This window comes from Sphaeramia orbicularis, chromosome 22 (genome assembly GCF_902148855.1).
Source record: "Sphaeramia orbicularis chromosome 22, fSphaOr1.1, whole genome shotgun sequence".
Taxonomy (NCBI): domain Eukaryota; kingdom Metazoa; phylum Chordata; class Actinopteri; order Kurtiformes; family Apogonidae; genus Sphaeramia; species Sphaeramia orbicularis.
Window position 1 is genome coordinate 36,224,853 of NC_043978.1, and position 18,275 is coordinate 36,243,127.

Here is an 18,275-nt window from a genome sequence, read left to right on the forward strand (position 1 = left end):
TGTCCAACTCATGAATGTGAGAAATACTAGTTAAACATGCTTGTTGCTATATCCTGCCACCTACAGGCAGCCTGTACAGTTTCTAGTGCACAATATTAAGAAACCATGAACAAAATCAGTGACCATCCATTCAGTTTTATTTCATTAAATCCAAACAGCTCAAATTCACAGAGTTTCCACAATAAACACAGTTGTACAATATGGCAAAAACAATAGGGAATTCTCCCTCATCCTGTACATCCATCTTTAGAATCCAAGATGAACATTCAACACTATTGATTTAAGCCATGTTGGTTATAGAATTTGCTGTTCAATACATTATGTCATTATACTTTGGGGTTTAATGAAATGTGGATTATTGAGGTTGTAAACTGAGAACCAGCACAGGTTTCTTGCATTGATTTGGGAGAGAATTCTGGATTTTACTAAAAATAAGTCTATGCCTATGCCTATATAGATACTTTATTGATCCTTTGCAGGAAATTATTAGGTTACGACAGCAGTAACAACAAATTCAATCCAAGGGAACTTAATGTGCAGGGTCTGACATGCAGAGATCAACAACTGATTCTGTATTTGTATTGTACTCACGTCACTTAATATCACTGTGAAAATCTGCTGTCATTTTTTTCCCACAATATCTAAATTGAAAAGGAACACACTGTTGATCATTATAAAAAGAAATCTTGGAAAAAAGGGGCATGAATACTTTTTGTATGCAAGGCACTTTTCTTTGCTCCTCGTGTGCTGTACTGTAAACTTAAAATGCAAACATCGACACGGATTAATAAGTAAAAATCAAATGTTTAAAATTGTAGAGTGTATAATCACTCAGATATGACAAAGAGTAGTATGTAAATCTCACACACTGCGAAATAAGAGGCAGTAAATTCACAATCATATCTAAAACTAGAAGCACTCGGAGAGCGCAGACCTCCGCCAAGGCTGATCAGTGCCCCCCCGTGGGCCCCCCCACCCCCGATCACCACCAAAATTTAATCATTTCTTCCTTATCCCATTTCCAACAAACCCTGAAAATTTCATCCAAATCTGTCCATAACTTTTTGAGTTATGTTGCACACTAACGGACAGACAAACAGACAAACAAACAAACCCTGGCAAAAACATAACCTCCTTGGCGGAGGTAATGAGCACAAATATGCACTTGCATTCCAGTCAGTTCTACAGTCCCATCTTCGAGCTACTTTCTCAAACAATAAATACTTATTTTACTCGACTGGGCAAGAGTGTTCAATGCTAGACTCAGTACAAAGGACAATCCCAGCCTACAGGAGCTTGACATCAGGACAATGAGGTCATTGTGAGGAAAAAAAAACAAAAGACTATTTGAAATTAAAATGTAATAAACAGAAATAAATACCTATTTTATAACACTTCTCAAATTCAATCAATCAAAAGTACTGCTTTAGTGTGCCCATATTATACCTCCTGTTTGGACAAAAAAGCCCTTGTTCATTGGACTAGCCCAGAGCTCTCCCTCCACTATTAGAGAAAATTCAGTTATAGGCCTTTTCTTTCTTTAAAAAACTACTACAACATCTCTAATCAAAGGGGATTCACAGTTTAAAAAATACTAATGAATAAACTAATCTAATTATCCCTCTAGTATCTAGCAATGATAACAGCTCCAGTAACTGACTTTAAGGAACTAATTCTTTTAACCAATTTTCCAGCCTAACGTGCCCAATCAGAGGTGAATAGCTAAGTTGTCAGAGCGCCAGTATGGCTGTGCATGACAAAAGTCACATTCTACGTATTTATGAACCACTGGGTTGTTTGATGAGTATTGAGCAAGTCTTACTCATATCCTAAACTGAAACATGCACTGTACTTGTAAGCTGTGACATATCAACTGGACTTGACAATCAGTAGCACTAAGTCCAAGCCTGATTTTGCCTCAAAATAAACAGGGTTTTAAATCTGGCATGAATATTGTGTCATTTTTCAAAACATGAAGCAAACAATCATGTGATGGGTGAAGTAGATATTTCACAACATTGTCCTAAAGGCGATACAAACAAGCAGGGCTCCATTCTACTGCAATGCAAAACCACATCTACTTATTAAAACCCAACCATGTGGAAAATTAAAATGTTTAAGCTGTTTAAGCCTGAAAGTAAAGCCTGATGGAAGACACTGCAGAAATGTTTAGCATGATATTGCCAGATGTGGGCACTTGGGCCACAAGTAACAAAGGATCTTACTTAATAATAACAAAATTAAGCTAATAAAAATACATGTTAAAACTCCCATCTTACGTGCATCTGTGAAATTACTTCATATAACCATCAAAAAAGAAAAACAAGTAAATAAATTACATCAGTTGTATATGAAATGACCTCTTTGGTATCCTTCAGCTGGCATGTGGTTTGCCAGAACCCTCAGACCGGTTCTCCCTGGGACCGTTCACAGGGACCGGCTTATTGCCAAAGTTCCAGTCCACAGGATTGAGAAGCTGCATAGTCTTCTTGTGCGTCCAAATGGGGTTGATGATGAACGTGAGCAGAGCCAGGCCAGTGAAGAAGAGCACACGCTGTGGCAGGACAACATGGGTGGTGATTTCTCCCCAGTGTGTGCAGCTAAAATACCACATGTAGTAGGTGAGCACCATGCGACAGTGAAACATGTGGATCATCACCCACTGGTTGGCTTTCCAAAACAACGTGCGAGCCCAGCCAGCCTGTCAGAGAGGACAAAGATTCACAGAAGGTCTATTTAATTTTTGAGAATGCCATTGATGAGAAATTCAGACCCTTTACTCAGTTAAACACAGTGTGACAAAACTTCACAAGAAAAATGTGCATTCAATGTGTGAGTAAAACCTTGCAAATTACATCAATATGCACTTGAAATATGAAACAAGAAACTACTCAGTGTGGGATAAAATGCTGGATGTCTGTGTTGTATACATGTATTATAAAATGAGAAAAATCATTACTAATCACAAACTCATGTAAAAGCAGGATTTTACTATTGCTACTGGAAGAAGAAGAGCCCATTCTTAATTTTTTCTGTAAAGGACTGCAACTAGTCATTATTTGCATTATTGATTAATGTGTTGATTGTTTTCATTGTTAAATGATTGATTGGTTTGTATCAACTTTCAAAATAAAAATGATTGAATAGAATGATTATAAGTTATTTAAAAAGGTAAGGGTATAAACTGCTAGGTACTTTATTTTTCAGTAAAAATCTCAATTTGAAAGATAACTACCACTGTCAGACAAATGTAAAGGATTAAAAGTACAATATTTCCCTCTCAAGATGAAGTTTCATTCAGTCATAGCCAAAAATTTTGGCAGTGACATAAACACACTCTGCATATATCTGAATTATTTGCCAATAAAAGTCTTTGAACCATTTAAAATCCTAAGAAACGTGGGGGGAAAAAAATCTAAAAACCCCCCCCCCAAAAAAAAACAGAAGCAGTGAAAACAAAATTTGCATCATTACCAAAGTTTTTCGCCATGACTGTATTTAACTACATCACTTACTTTTCCTTCCACTACACTTGTCTGCTGGTGAAGTACAAACACTTAAAATATATACTTAAGTACAGTACTTCTGTCAGTGCTTAATTATATTCCTCTGCTGGGAACCCCTTTGTACATTTAAACATTAAAATCTCAGTAGTATGTATTGATTTAGTTGATTTTGTCTGTGGTTTTAAGTGTGTTCGAGCCATAATCTTTTGAAAGCATCATCCACAGAATGCATTTCCACAATAGCTTCTTCCCTGCCACAGTAAGACTGATGGCTGGAGGAAAATACTGTTTGTCCTATACCTACCTCTGTTCATGGACACTATAAAAGGAAAGGGAATGTGCAATGTTCTCATGTGCAATATCTGTAAGTGCAATTTGTGGATAGTTTATTTTTAGATATTTATTACAAGTCACTGTTTTCTATTGTCTTTCAAATGTTGTTATACTGCTTTCATACTTTTATACTGCTTATATCCTTTGGCTTTTATTCTGATTGTATCTTTTAATCTTTTACACTTGCACTCTGAGAGACCCCTGCATAATAATTCCTATATACCTGAATGTGTACAAATGGCAAATAAAACTATCTGTCTGTTTGTCTATTTTTCTGTCTAAAGGGGGAACAAAGAAAGTTCTGATATCGGTGTAGGTTGTCATTTGCCCAGGTCATTGTGCTTCTTGGTAGTTCTTGGTTCAACTGGACTAGTTTCGCTCTTTTGAAAACGTATCGTCTCTCATCAAAGACACTTCTTCAATTCTGAAAAAGTGAAGCGAAGAGCTGAGAGATGAAACTTTTTCAAAAGAGCTAAACTAGTTCAGTTGAACCAAGAAGAACTACCAAGAGGAAAGTTCTGAAACCAGTTCAATCTATTTAAAGAACTTCCTCTTTCGAAGAAATATTTGCTCTCATATGGTGCAAAAGATCACAGGAAATGAAACACTGCAACTAACCAGCAACTTATATTAAAACCCATGAGAAGAATCTGTGAACCTTAGAGTAACTGTAAACCATGTGCATCGTATGTGTGGAGTAAATTATTTCATAGGTGGTTTTGTTTGGTCTCTACCTTCAGTAACATCCAGGATATACAGGTGAATGGGGTACTCATCTCCAGGAGCAGAGTAACCATCGGCAGGAAGTGACCCAAGGAGTCCCATAATACTGCCCCCGCATATCCTGACAGGGCAAAAAAATGATGCGTGGCCAGTGGAAGGTCAAACGACCAAAATACCAAACTGGAGGTGTGAAATGCCACATTCTCAAAAACAAAGAAACCTGTGGCTGTGAGAACATGGAACCATGACCAGTCTTCTTGGCCTCTAACTCTGTCTCTGAATAATGCAGAGTCCTCAGTAAGAGCCCGGAGACCTGCTATGGTGCTCTGGATGCCAAATACTGCCCGTGTTGCTGCCAGATTCCAGAAAACCTTCTCTTTAGCGAGCAGGGACTTGTAGGTACAGGATAACCCTGCAGACAGGAGGTGGCACAGGATGAATACTGCTGTGTAGAAGCCAAAGCCCAACCCAACGAGCTGGAGGCGATGTTCCCATGAGAGGGACTCTGTACTGGGCTGGAAGAGGGCATCTGCAGGGTCCGGGTGGCTGGTGGACCCAGGATCCATGATGGGGGATTATGGACACGGTAGATGAAGCTCAGCTGCAGGAAGACAACATGGGGCCTTCCTAATCTGAATGACAAATAACATGGAATAACGAATGACCACTAAAATTTGGCGTAACAACTGCTCCCTTGAGAAATGGAATGACACTTATATTCAGTGGAAAGACACTGTCATTCATAAGAGTGACAGTATTTTCTCCTTGTTATAATCTCTATCTCCCTCTCTAAAGGAAATGCCACCAATATCAAATAGAATGACACTGTCCTTCGGTAGAATGATAATGTATTATCCACTCTTAGACCAGGGCTACACCGACAGCTGACTTCAGGGGGTAAATGCTCTTATTTCCATATTCTGTTCACTATATTTACGAGAAGCCAGACAGCCAGTAAACTGACACGTCGTTTTTCGAAGTCATCTGTCATTGCCATTATAACTGTCATTCCATTTACACTATTCCAAATGACAAGGGAGCCGTTGTTACGCCAAATCTTACGCCAAATTTTAGTGGTCATTCGTTATTCCATGTCATTCATCATTCGCATTAGGAAGGCCCGACAACATGACATTAATGATTAAACTCTTAACAACTTAACGTCATTGCAAATAATTTTCTACCGCAATATTACTGTTACACCAGTGCAAAGTTCATTAAATGACTAACCACTTTGGCTAATGCTACCTATTTGTTATTAGCGTCTTCATCGTTTACAAAAACAAGTAACTCCTCATCGATTTTAGCCAAACTTGTAGCATCCAAATATGACGAGTCACACTCAGGTTTAAGTACTAACTTGTGTTTTAGCCAAAAAAAAAAAAAAAAAAAAGACAACAACAACGAAAAGGTGGCGGGTCGAGTCAAAATCTTAAAGTGTAAAGCGGATAATTACTCACCACAGGTTAGCTAACATCCCTGTTTAACATTCTGCACGGTGTTGTCCGTGTACATGTTGTTCCGCTCACTCAGTGGACACACGAAAACTCACATCATACGACTTCAATTTGATCACATGACCAATGCAAACAGGAAGTGACGTCACGTGTGGCCTTCCGGGTGTGTCATTGGTCAGCAGTCATGTGACTAGATTTAACAACGTGAACAACTGTTTTGTAGGTTGTTTTAATGTATTTACCGGTGAACTGAGGGTTTATTTCTTATGAATTGATGATGAACATGTTTTTTTTTTTACTATATGGGGCAAAGAATTGTTTATAGGAAAGACACGTGAACAGAATTCAAAGTTTTATTGTCAAGTTTGTCATTGTAAATTTTATTAGGAATGGGACTTAAACTCGATCCAAATTAAGCACAAGAAGTGTCACCACAAAACAAAGAAACTAAATAAAAAAAATGTACATAACAAACACAAACAGCACAGAGTAAATAACCCAATGTGAGCACATGCTTTCCATTTGTTTGTTTATTGAATTTTATTGTAGCTATAACAAGTGATTAGAAGCTCAGTTAAAGTTTATATAGATATTGATAAATGTGCATTTACACACATCTTTGTATTTAATGTGTCTGTGCATATCTGGTATTATGTGAATCATTTTTTTAAAATCCAAAACTCACGATTTGAGTTGTCTTCATGTTAATGATCTTTGCATTTTACAGCGAGACAGTAGAAAATAAATGAACAGAACAGAGTGAAGTATTAAGTTTACATCATGAACATAATAAACCAGTAAAATAATGACCACTACTGAAATGTTCACCAAAGTGAAAAAATAATGACTTTGGTGCCATCTCTTAAAACATTTCAGTACTGGAAAAAGAAAAAGTACAGGTCTGAATGATTAAATTAAGGAGGCTGAATTCTATTTAGATGCTTATTTTCCTGATATTTTACAAAAACACTTTAATAGAATTACCATTAATGCTACAGGTTAATGCCACAAATTTTTTTCATTTAGTTACGTACAAAATAATTGTGTTAACATCTAGATAAATGGAACTTACATTCCTGATTTATTAGTTTTACCTTGTTTATTTTGTAGTATCTTAAACTTTCATTCATTGCATTGGACTGGGATCCCACCATCATGAAAAACCTGGAGAATTGATGTCAAATATAAAACGTTTTGGAAAGTTCATGAAATACATTCAGATTCCTCACCTTTCAGATACAGAATAACGTAACTAAAAAGTAAAAAAAAAAAAAAAAAAAAAAAAAAAGTAAAATAAGTTACATTATTTCTGGAGCAATAAAATTTAAGGGCTTTTTTTTTTTTTTTTTATTGTAATGCAAAAAATTGTGCCCACACTTTATAGCTGATAGTTTAAAAGACATACAATATTTTGTTTTTTCACCCCTAAAAAGTTTGTATCCTTGAGTTCAGTCTGTAATAAGAGTCACAAAACAAGAGTAAACCTGTCAGATTTAGAAAAATGAAAACTATAGAGTAGAGCTCAGGGTTTACCTAGGGTTTGTGCAGGTGTTAGGATGGCTTTTTGCTGGCATTATTTGACTTAAAACAAAGCGTTTTTGCATAATTTTGGATCTATATAATGACAATCCTTGGAAAATAGCTCATTATTTTTAATAGTAGAGAATGAAAAAGTACATTTGTTTATGTGATTACGGTCATGGACGTGAGATTGTTGATCCTTCCTTCAATCTGTTCATCATTCAAAAAGAAACACAGTTATGTAGAAGTATAAATTAATTGCACTATAATTACAACTTCCCATTTGCAACAGAAAAATATTAAGACAGCGACAACAGCTAAACTGTATCAGACCCTGTAACATGATTAAAGACAAGCTGGACAGCATGAGATTTTGAAAAAAAATTTATCAGTCATTAGGCTTTTGTTTTTACAGGAAATAAGTCAATATACAAAAGAAAACATTGTACCACAAGACATTTCAGAAAGAAATTCAAATACTTTAAAGGCTAAAAAAGATGGGACTTCAAGGGCTCATGGAAATGCACCACTACTAAACCTGTAGTTTACGCTGTTATTTTTAATGTGAAAATAAACAGCCCAAAAACAGCCCAACACGCCTGTGAAAGTGACTCAGTTTATTCTGTCACTGAACATTTCCATTTTAAAATTTTGACATTTCCAGAAACATTTTTCTAATATGACATTTTGAAGAGCACATTAAACACATTTATGGAAATAACCCTCATATCAAGGTGTACCATCTTCGTGTAGACGACGTTTGATATAATGCAAAAGACAAGAAATGAGTCCTAAAGTATGGACTGCTGCCCCCAAGTGAGTCATTTAAGTACTGCAGGTGGGAGGTTCTTCACCATAAATAAATAAAAATAGAAATACTCTTTGAGTCTTTTAAAAACATTCTTTTACAGATTTTCAGATGTTGAATTGGGACATTGTTTGGGAATGGCTGCAATAGGGCAAAAACCAGAGTGAGGCACTGAACAAACACCAAAAACAAGAACACCAAAACCAAAAACACCAAATTAGAGGAACATCAGAAACAAAATTCACCCTACTTGTAGTTTTTTAGGGTCATTGTTGTAAAGAAAGTGCTTAAGCTTTTAACACATGCTGGAAAAAATGAGCAAAAAGTGGCTTTTCTTTCAAATGTTTGTATTTTAAAAGTCTAAAAAAGTATAAGAATTTGACTGAATGCAGCGAAACGAATCAGCTCTGAGCTTGCAGTGATCTTGTATTCATTTCACACTCACACCAAGCCAAAGATTAAAATAAAAATGTCAAAAATCAAACATTTCTGATCAGAGACACAGAAAATACATCTTCAAAGACCAACACACTGACCTACATTCAGAGACAACTGAATTTCCTTGTCCTCCATCCATCTTCTTCTGCTTTATCCAGGTCTGGGTCGCAGGTGCTAAAAAGAAAAAGAACAAGAGAGTTGTAGATAAAATCACATTGTACTCGAGCTTTGACAATATTAAAAGATATGAAATCCAACTGACCACATGACCTGGACCCGTTGTGGGTCCCCAGCCCTAGTGTCAGGTCCTGACTGGACAAGACACCTGTGACACCAGGTCTGCATCTGGTCTGGTCCTGTTCCTGTGGTTTCTCTCTCCTGGTCTGTAACAAAAATTACGAACAAAATGAACAAATGAGCAAAAATATAGAGAAAATTATCAACAAAAATACACAAAAATGACAAAGATACTCAATAAAATGAACAGTAATTTCCAAATGAATCAGTTAAATGTGTCACCTGTCTGACTGCAGGGGTTCCACAGCTGCAGACCTGGTCTGTCCTGGGTCAGCAAGAAAGCTGAAGATCAAATCACATTGTACTTGAGCTTTGACAATATTAAAAAATATTAAATCCAACTGAACACATGGTTCATGTCATCAGATATACAGACAGATATACCTTACCACTACCGCATTAAACTGTGAAAATTCAAGCATATTTTATGATAGAGGAAAATTATCTTTAGGTGCCACATGGGAAATTATTATAAGAGTGACATTAAATTGCCACCAGTTGTGCAAAAGCATTTATGTACCGTATGGAGGAGACAGTGCAGGGTCCCCCTGTATGCTCTAGGTAGGTTGCCATAGTGATAACATACATTTTCATGCAGAGAAAACTGCAAATAACCATAAGTGACAGTCTTTGCTTTCTATTTCATGCACATTTATGGTCAGGATCTGTAAACGCTCTCCAAAGAAACGTCTTCACACTGCAGGATCTGCATATGCCAGCACCCACATCAGTGTCAAAGGGAAGAATCTGGGTGGGTTCAATGTCTGTTAGTGTTTTTCTTGTGTGATTTTGCACTCATTCACTCATGGGGTGATGTGTTCAATGTACAAAAATAAGGAGAAATCCAACTCCAACAACTGTGACATTCAAAAACCTACAGTTCTTCTTTTTCCCACTAGAGGGTGACCTTGCTTTGTATATTTATTGTATAAGACAACAGGTAGGTTATACTAATATCTATGAAATGGCTAATTTTGACTGTTAAAGATTGTTACTACCACTACACACAATTATCAAGATTTGTACATGAAAAAATATGTAAATCCAAACCAAAACAAGTGGTGCCAGGCACAACAAACCCCGCCCCTCACACATATTTTGCCCATTATAAGCAAATGAGAAGATTTTAAAAATTCATTAAAAATTTTTAACTTTGACCTACTGTTCCCAAAATGTAATGAGATCCATTCTGGGTCACTGGGAATTTATAAAGTGAATTTGGTATGAATTCAACAAATAGTTTTGCTGATACAAACATGTGAAATTTCACCCATAAGTAAATAAGGAGAAAAAAAAGATTTTAAAATTCATTAAAAAAATTTAACTTTGACCTACTTTTCCCAAAATGTAATGACATCTATTCTGGGTCACTGGCAATCTCTGAATGAAATTTGGTACGAATTCAACTAATAGTTTTTCTGCTAGAGTGTTAACAATCAATGAAACAAAGAAACAAACCAAACCAAAAACAACAGCCCTTACCTGGGGAAATAAAGACTGCCGACCTGATAACCTGACTGGTACTAGTTATAGAACGTCTGCATACACACACTGGACTTTTAAAAGAACATCATTTCATGGTGAAATAATCAAAGTGTCCACTTAGTCATGATGAAACTGGGAACCCATCTAATGAAAATAAATAGGGAAGAAATTATTATTTCAGTAACCTTATATACAATTATATTCCTATTACTAAATATTTTCAACATCAAAGCTGACAAATGAGATCAGCATGTGGGTGTAAAACATGCTGCTGTTTGGGCTTTTGGCAGAATCTGATTAACAGAAATGTAGTTTGTATGCAAAGCCATCCCATAATCGCTATGAAAAACATCACCAAAGGCAGTTTACAACCACTTTGTATGCAACAGGACTTCATCTGCAGCCATCTTGCTTCTCAAAACATATTAATAATAAGAATAATATACATTTTACTTGTTATTTATTGTAATTCAAGTCATTATGTAACAATGGCTGGTTTGAGAATCGACTACGTTTTCTTTTAAGTGAATGAATTCAGACATGCTTTCTGCAGCTAAATAAAAGCAGTTCATTAATACTCTGTAATACATTTAAACTATAATAGATATAAAATGCCAAGCTATGGGTGACCTTAATGACTGACTTGACTGAGAGCAGTTATGAGTAATAGTACAGGTTTCAACAGATGATTCAGACCTGTTTCTTTTCTTTGTCTCATTCCCATTTCTGCTGCATAATGACATAAAATATACAAAATGCCAAAAACATCTTAATAAATTCATCATGATTTCCTTTGAGCTAAAATCCTACCACGATAATACAGTGCTGTTGTTATTTTAGATCAGGGGTGTCCAACTCATTTTAGTTCAGGGGCCACATACAGCCTAATATGAGAGAAAATGGGCCGGACTTGTAAAATATTATAAATAATAGTATACAAATTTATAAATAATGTCAACTCCAAAGTTTTTTTCTCTGCTTTTGATTAAAAAAAGTCAAATTCCGTAATGAAAATGTTTACATCTACGAACCGTACTTGAACATAACATGAACAAATATGAGCCTGAAAATTCTTAAGAAAAATCAGTGCAATTTTAACAATATTACACCTTAGTTTATCATTTATACATGTGCATTATAACTTACAGATCACAGTGGATCTACAAATACACAAAACATTTAGTAAGAGGCAGAATATTGGTACAATTCCATGTACTTCTCTTAAGAAATTTCAAGTTATTCACATTTTTTGCAAAAGGCTGGTCTGTAAATGTGAACATTTTTGTGTAATTTTACTTTTTTTACACTACAACACAGAGAAAAAATTGTAGTTTTCATTATTTATAGGTTATTATGATAGTATTTTACTGGTCTGACCCACTTGAGATTGAATTAACCGAAAATGATTCTAACACCCTTGACTGTTAATACCGTCAGTGTAATTTCTGCATTTCACAAATTCATTTCGTGGGCCAGATTGGACCCTTTGGCAGGCCGGTTTTGGCCCCCGAGCCGCATGTTTGACACCTGTGTTTTAGATAATACCACATGACTGTTACATTTCCTGGCTGAGTTTGTGGATATTAAGTGGTTTATTGTCTTACCAGATAAAATACATCCTTTATTGAACTCTATGTCAATTCACAACATTTTAGTTGTTATTCAGCACAGCAGCAGCAAAGTGTTTTGTGTGAAGTTTACCTTTCACTTTGTCAAATAAATAAGCAGCACACAGACAAAGTTTTCCAAACTTTTTCTCCAAAAATTTAATTGCAGAGTTATTTACACTGAATGACCTCAGCATTAATGAAACTACTCAAAGAGGCAAAATCTTCCAATAGCTCAGCTAGGAAAGAATGGAGGGAAATGTTGCATATGCAAACTACATAAATAACAGAAAACTCCTAATGATAGTTCAGGAAACCTAGCATTGAAATAACACACATTAAGAAATGCGTATGTGACAACTTAAATATACATAACAAATATACATCAGTGAGACAGTGGCATAAATAAATATAAATGAAGAATAAATAAGCCTACATTCAGAATCAGTATTTCGCATGCCGTCATATCAGCTTATAAAATGAACATAACGAAATAAAAATGACAACAAAACATGAGCAAGAGCAGAAAATATTTGTGTTTTAATGAAGCATATATTATATATTTATATATCTATATATATATTTCTTTACAAATAATGAATATTTGGCATTATATTCATCCTCACTATAGATATGATATACAAGAGATGAAAATAGTTTTAGCTAAACAACTACCTTTTTCATTTGTCTAGTAATTATAGAATTGTTTCACATTCCAAGTTCAAGGAAGTGTTGTATCGGTCTATCTCAGTGAGGCTGACGCTCTTTCCACGGCATGATTACGAAAAAGTCCCTTTGAAATATTTCACATCATGGGTTTAGAGTCAAAAGCAGACAGACAGTCATACCAAAAGTGAGGCCACGGATGTCAAGATATGAGCAGAAATGAGTGAGTGTTAATGGGAAAGGGTCAGCGATGGCAGAACAGACACTAGATGAAAGATACCGTATGGAAGTGTATGTGGTGATCAGTTTACAGTCTGCTAGGGAGGTCACAAAGATGGCACTTCAAGGTAATTACTGCCCTCATGATAATACAGATGCATTTTCTGCCCTTGTGGTTTTTCGTAAAGTTTTGGTGGGGGACGAGTGGTTAAATGACCAATCGGTGACTTTCTTTCACAGCTAACAGTATATTTGTTCACACCACCAAACAAACATCACACATACAAAAAAAGACCATCTGAAATAAGCTTCGACAAATAGATCTAAGATGACTTGTTCTTTGAACCTATTTGGACAAAAAAACCTTGTACTGAAAATCATTTTCCCTGGCAGACTTAACCCGGCCATTACAGCAGAAACATTTTGTTCATAGCTTAAAAAAATAGCTCTGAGAGAGTCTCAGGAGGACCCAGCTAATATTATTTTCTTCCAGACAGAGAATAGCTCTCAAACTTAATGTATAAATTCTGAAAGCTCAGTTCTTATGTCTAAACTGAAGCTGTAAATCTATTGCACCAATACTTTTCTACATTTTCTAGTCCCTGGTGACTTTTGGCACTGATTTCTCTTTGCTATTTCTGGTCTGACTAGAAAACCTGCAATTACAAAAGCATCTTAAAGGAGCAAGAGATATGTTTGAAACTGAAGGTGGAGAAAACACACGACTCTGTTCACAGCCCTGATTATTTTGCATAAGAAAGAAACGCTTCTGTGTTGTTTCAGCGACGCTTCTCACTGAAACGGACTGATTGAACCAAATACAAGTAGTGCTGATTCTTAAGTTCTACGGTATCGTCCACTGTTCAGCAATACATTTTTCAACACAAGCTTTGAAGGGCCTTGGAGGCTGCCTGCTTGATCTCACCAAGGACTCAAAATCTTACATAAGCTGCTTTGCTTAGTCAAAGGCAGACTGCAAAATACCCAGCACAGCGACTACCGATCCTCACAGAACAGCCTTGCAGCTACACAACACCAGCAGTTCGGGGCTCGATGCAGAGCTCTCGTCTCCTCTAAGCCAGCATATGTCAGGCAGAGTCTGTCTCTCTCCCGTCTGCCTGCCACTGTGGCAACAGCAGGGGAACGTCTCTGCCCTGCCAACTGCCTGGCATCACACACCCAGACGCTTCCCACAATCCCACTGCCATTCTGCTAGAGGTGCCTGCACGAAAAAGCACCGCAATCCTACTGTAGATGGGTGTGTTTTAATAAAAAAAAAAAAAAAATGTAATCTACCACTCAGCTGTGGGCTATTATATGTGTAACTGAAGTCTGGCGCTGCTGCATGTCGCTGTACCAGACTCTGGCTACATGCTGACTCGTTGGCCTGAAGAGACGTCTTTTAAAATATTAGCTTTGCTACAAGAATGTTTGAGGAACACACAGCATCTCAAGCATTCTGATACAATAAAAGTTTAGTTTGACCAATGGGAACAAAAGTGGCTCCAATACATGTAGTGTTTCAATAATACTGGTCGTAAAAAAATAGGAATTAAAACACCAAATAAAACATGAACGTATGATATGTCTTACATGGTATGGTATGGTATCTAAATGTGTTTCCACACAGTGCAATGATGCAAGGACAGTGTGTACGTGTGTTTGTGAGACAGATACGGGTCAGGCCACAGTTGGGTAGTAATGGGGAAGTCAGGCAGACTCAGAGGCACACTAACCTCCGATTTAACCTCTTCTACTTCCTACAAAAACACACATCCACAAACACACACTACATACACACTATATACTCAAAACCAAAGATATATATTTATATATATATACTTTTAGTTACTGCTATGTGATTAATCTCCCTGATCCCACTCATTATAAGACCATGAAATCCAGAACAATTTCTCCACCCGACATTTTTAAGACATTGAAAATGACTTTGAAGTCGTGTATCATTGAGCTGACAGTGCATTTGGTTGCATTGATTGTTTGTCTACTACGGTATTAATTAAATGAAAAGCAGCACCATTTGGTTGGTTGATTATCATAAGTTAAATCAATACATCAGTCTGTTGTTTGGTGATTGAGATTTTAGTTTTTGTTATGGATGAGTTAACCTTTATGATAAATCCGGCTTTTTAACCACCTCATCTAAGATTCTGTAAACTGTTTATCACATCTACATCTGCGTCACACAACAGAAACAGGCTACAAATGACTCAGTAAGAACGTCTTAGTTTCTACTAGCACTAAGTTAACCAGGTTGTGTTGCAGTTCAGTTTAACCCACAAAGACCCAAACAACCACTGGTGACCAAAATCAATTAATAACTTCTGATCAACTGAACGTATTAATATGTTGAAATTTCTCCAGTAAGATACAATTATTCAACTTTTCATGGTAGTCAGATATGACCCATTTGGATGTTCAAAGGCTCCGTAGTTAAGGTGGAAACACAGTCATCTTCTACAACATTGATTCACCAGTAAAACCCATGGAGTTGGATCAATGACAGTGGATGGACACACTGCGTTTATGTTCAGTTAATGAGAGATTTTGATGAAAAAGTCCCATTTTCTTCATTTTTCTCTGTTTCGGATATTATAACAATTAACTTTAATCTGAGTTTTTACGAACATCTACATGATCAGTGAATTAAATTTGGGAAAATACCTGATTTTTATTAAGGACACGCAAAATACAGAGGATAATATTATAATAAATGGTGATAAATTGCCTAAGAAAGGTTAAATAGAGAGAAAAAATCATTTGGGATCTGCCTGAAAAGTAACCCTGGGTCTTTATGGGTTAAGTTGGTTTCAACAATAATTTTAGAGGATGAATAATTATTTTTTAACATAATGCTATTGTAATTCATTTATGCAAACAATTTAAGATTAACATTTTACAGACACATTGCAGTGTTTATGAACTGTCCTTTAAAATGACATTACTGATAACAGTATGTAAACCATATTTTGTAAGTGCTCATTATAGATTGTTTTTATTTCTTAGATAGTTGTCATTTGCAGGAATGATTCATGTCTATAATAGAACATTTTGGTGCAACCTGCTTCATTTAAGTCATGTTTATCTTCCTATATATTATTCACCTACTTCATAACTAAGACAAAATTTGACCATGGCTTCTATCGTATCTTAGATGAAAATATAGATGAAGTTGTGTTGGAATACTACATACTGTACAGGCCTGCATAGCCAGAGTGTGTGACTCTTCTGTTCAGCCTTTATTCCACTCTAAGAGGAAACCTGCTAAGTTTTCCTTATTTGGGATTTGCTGCTAGCATCCCACTGGAACACTTTTGCCCCAGTTTCATTTCATTTCTTTCCAGCTTTTCCTGGAGGGAGTCAGTGCAGTTATGATACTCAGAGAGACGTTCAGTAACAGAGAACTTTTAAAGCAGTATGAATATTATGAGGTATTTCTTGGATTAAAAAGAAAAGAACAAAAAAATGCAGATATTTTGTTGACATTTTGGAAGATTTGTCATCATTCCTCATTAACTGTGAGGGCTGAGGGCGCTACTTGAAAGGGCCTGAGACTAGTATATAAGATGAAAAGAGTCATGGTTTTGTGTGTATGTGTAAGAGAATATGACTGTGTGTATGCAACTGATTCAGATTTGTCGAAAGAAAAACAGAGGGCAGGCCGGCTTTGGACATGGGGAAAATACACAATGGATGTTCTTCCTGCTCACAATTCAAAAATACAACAGTACTATTGTGAACTTGGGTATGTACATTTCCCTTGGAAATAGAGAGAATTGTAATAAGTGCATAAGTGCATTTGTCTACACATTTTGATCTAAGGAGATACACAAACCTTCAGTTTTTTTCCTACTGCATTGACAGAATGAAAATGTTGGCACAAGACTTGCATGTTTTCAGCTTCAAGTAAATGTCAATATTTGAAAATTGGCAACAGGAAAATTAGATATATAGGAAAAGTTATTTCAAATGTGCATGTTGATGAGCTGACAAAAGTCATTCTTCCACCAATCCAGACCATGAAATGATTGACTACATCCAGATTGGGTAGAAAGCTGCATTTTTTCAACACTGACCAGTCCAGAGCTTATGAGGGGTGCCTGAATAACCTTAAATGGGCGATCAGTGCCACATGCACAGAGCTGAGGTATTTCAAGCATTGGCACTTTTCAAAGTTTTAAACTCAGAACAAATCTCAGATTTTTAGATGTAATTAACATTTATCCCAAACAAAAGAAAAATCAGTAATATTAACTGAAATCATTGAAAAATACAGAAGGGTTTCTAAGTTTTGATGTTTTCAAACAACTTCAAATAAATATCATTTGTCTCATTGACTCTTTTAGCTCAAAGGCCTGGTTGCTGGTAGGTTTTCAAAGCTGCACTTTTTAAATGGCACTTTGCAAATGCTGAAAAACTACAGACGTACCCATCCAGGACATGGATGAGAGCTTGTAGGCTGGGTATCAGGATCACCAGCAAATCAAGAAGAAACCCAACCAACCCATGTCACTCGTACATCTCATTAAACACTTATTCTGGCAATGGGACGAGCTTGGCACATCCTACTGACCAGTGGCGATGGGCACTGAGGATGGCTAAAACAGATCAGACAATAGATGGACAAAGGAAGAGGAGACAGAGTAGCAGTATAGAAAAAAGGCTAGTTTAAAAGTTGTTTAGATGTTGGAGCAGGGAGATAAACTGGCCCCTGACTCTGTCCTCTCAAAGTCTAGTCTGAGCCTCGGGAATATAGATCTCGATGCTGTCTGCCCGCTCCGAGGCTGAGTTCTGCCGGAACGAGGCGGCGCGTTTGGCTGCCATGAGCCGCCGTCGAGCCTCCTGCCGGTGTCTGTCCGGGAGGTCCAGAGATTTCTCCCTCGTTATCACACTCTTCTGTCGAACTGTCTTCTTTGGTACAGGAGCTGGTGGCTTTAGGAGGGAAAAAAGAGAAGGATGATCTGTGTTATTTACATGTCAGACCACAGAAAGGACAGCGTTGAACAGGGAGTGTCAAATATGTGGCCCACGACCCAAAACCGGCCCTCCAAAGGGTTCAATCTGGCCACGGGGTGAATGTGCAAAGTGCAGAAATTACACAGAAGACGCTAACAGTCAAGGGTGTGACTGAACCTTGGCAAGTTGTTTTGATCATAAAGTTAAATGCTATATTTCTCAGTTCCAGTTGCCTGTTTCT

General features: G+C 36.6%; 2 protein-coding genes across 3 annotated transcripts in view; both read right to left on the reverse strand.

The window, feature by feature from the left end:
- Positions 1-1,032: 1,032 nt before the first annotated feature.
- Positions 1,033-6,135, reverse strand: cln8 (CLN8 transmembrane ER and ERGIC protein). 2 transcript variants are annotated; one of them, XM_030127543.1, is made up of 3 exons: positions 6,023-6,135; positions 4,574-5,163; positions 1,033-2,701 (listed from the first exon to the last, which is right to left on the reverse strand). In XM_030127543.1, exons 2-3 carry the CDS (start codon positions 5,126-5,128, stop codon positions 2,375-2,377), a joined length of 882 nt encoding a protein of 293 aa, XP_029983403.1. In that variant the 5' UTR covers positions 5,129-5,163; positions 6,023-6,135; the 3' UTR covers positions 1,033-2,374. The 2 variants fall into 2 exon arrangements, with proteins under 2 accessions (XP_029983403.1, XP_029983404.1); XM_030127544.1 differs by having other exon boundaries at positions 4,574-5,194.
- A 9,722-nt stretch (positions 6,136-15,857) lies between these two features.
- Positions 15,858-18,275, reverse strand: part of dlgap2a (discs, large (Drosophila) homolog-associated protein 2a) — a 226,565-nt gene continuing 224,147 nt past the window's right edge. The window contains exon 15 of the mRNA XM_030127700.1: positions 15,858-18,010. Coding sequence (XP_029983560.1) covers positions 17,804-18,010 — 207 coding nt within the window. The 3' untranslated portion in view covers positions 15,858-17,803. The remainder of the gene's footprint in view (positions 18,011-18,275) is intronic.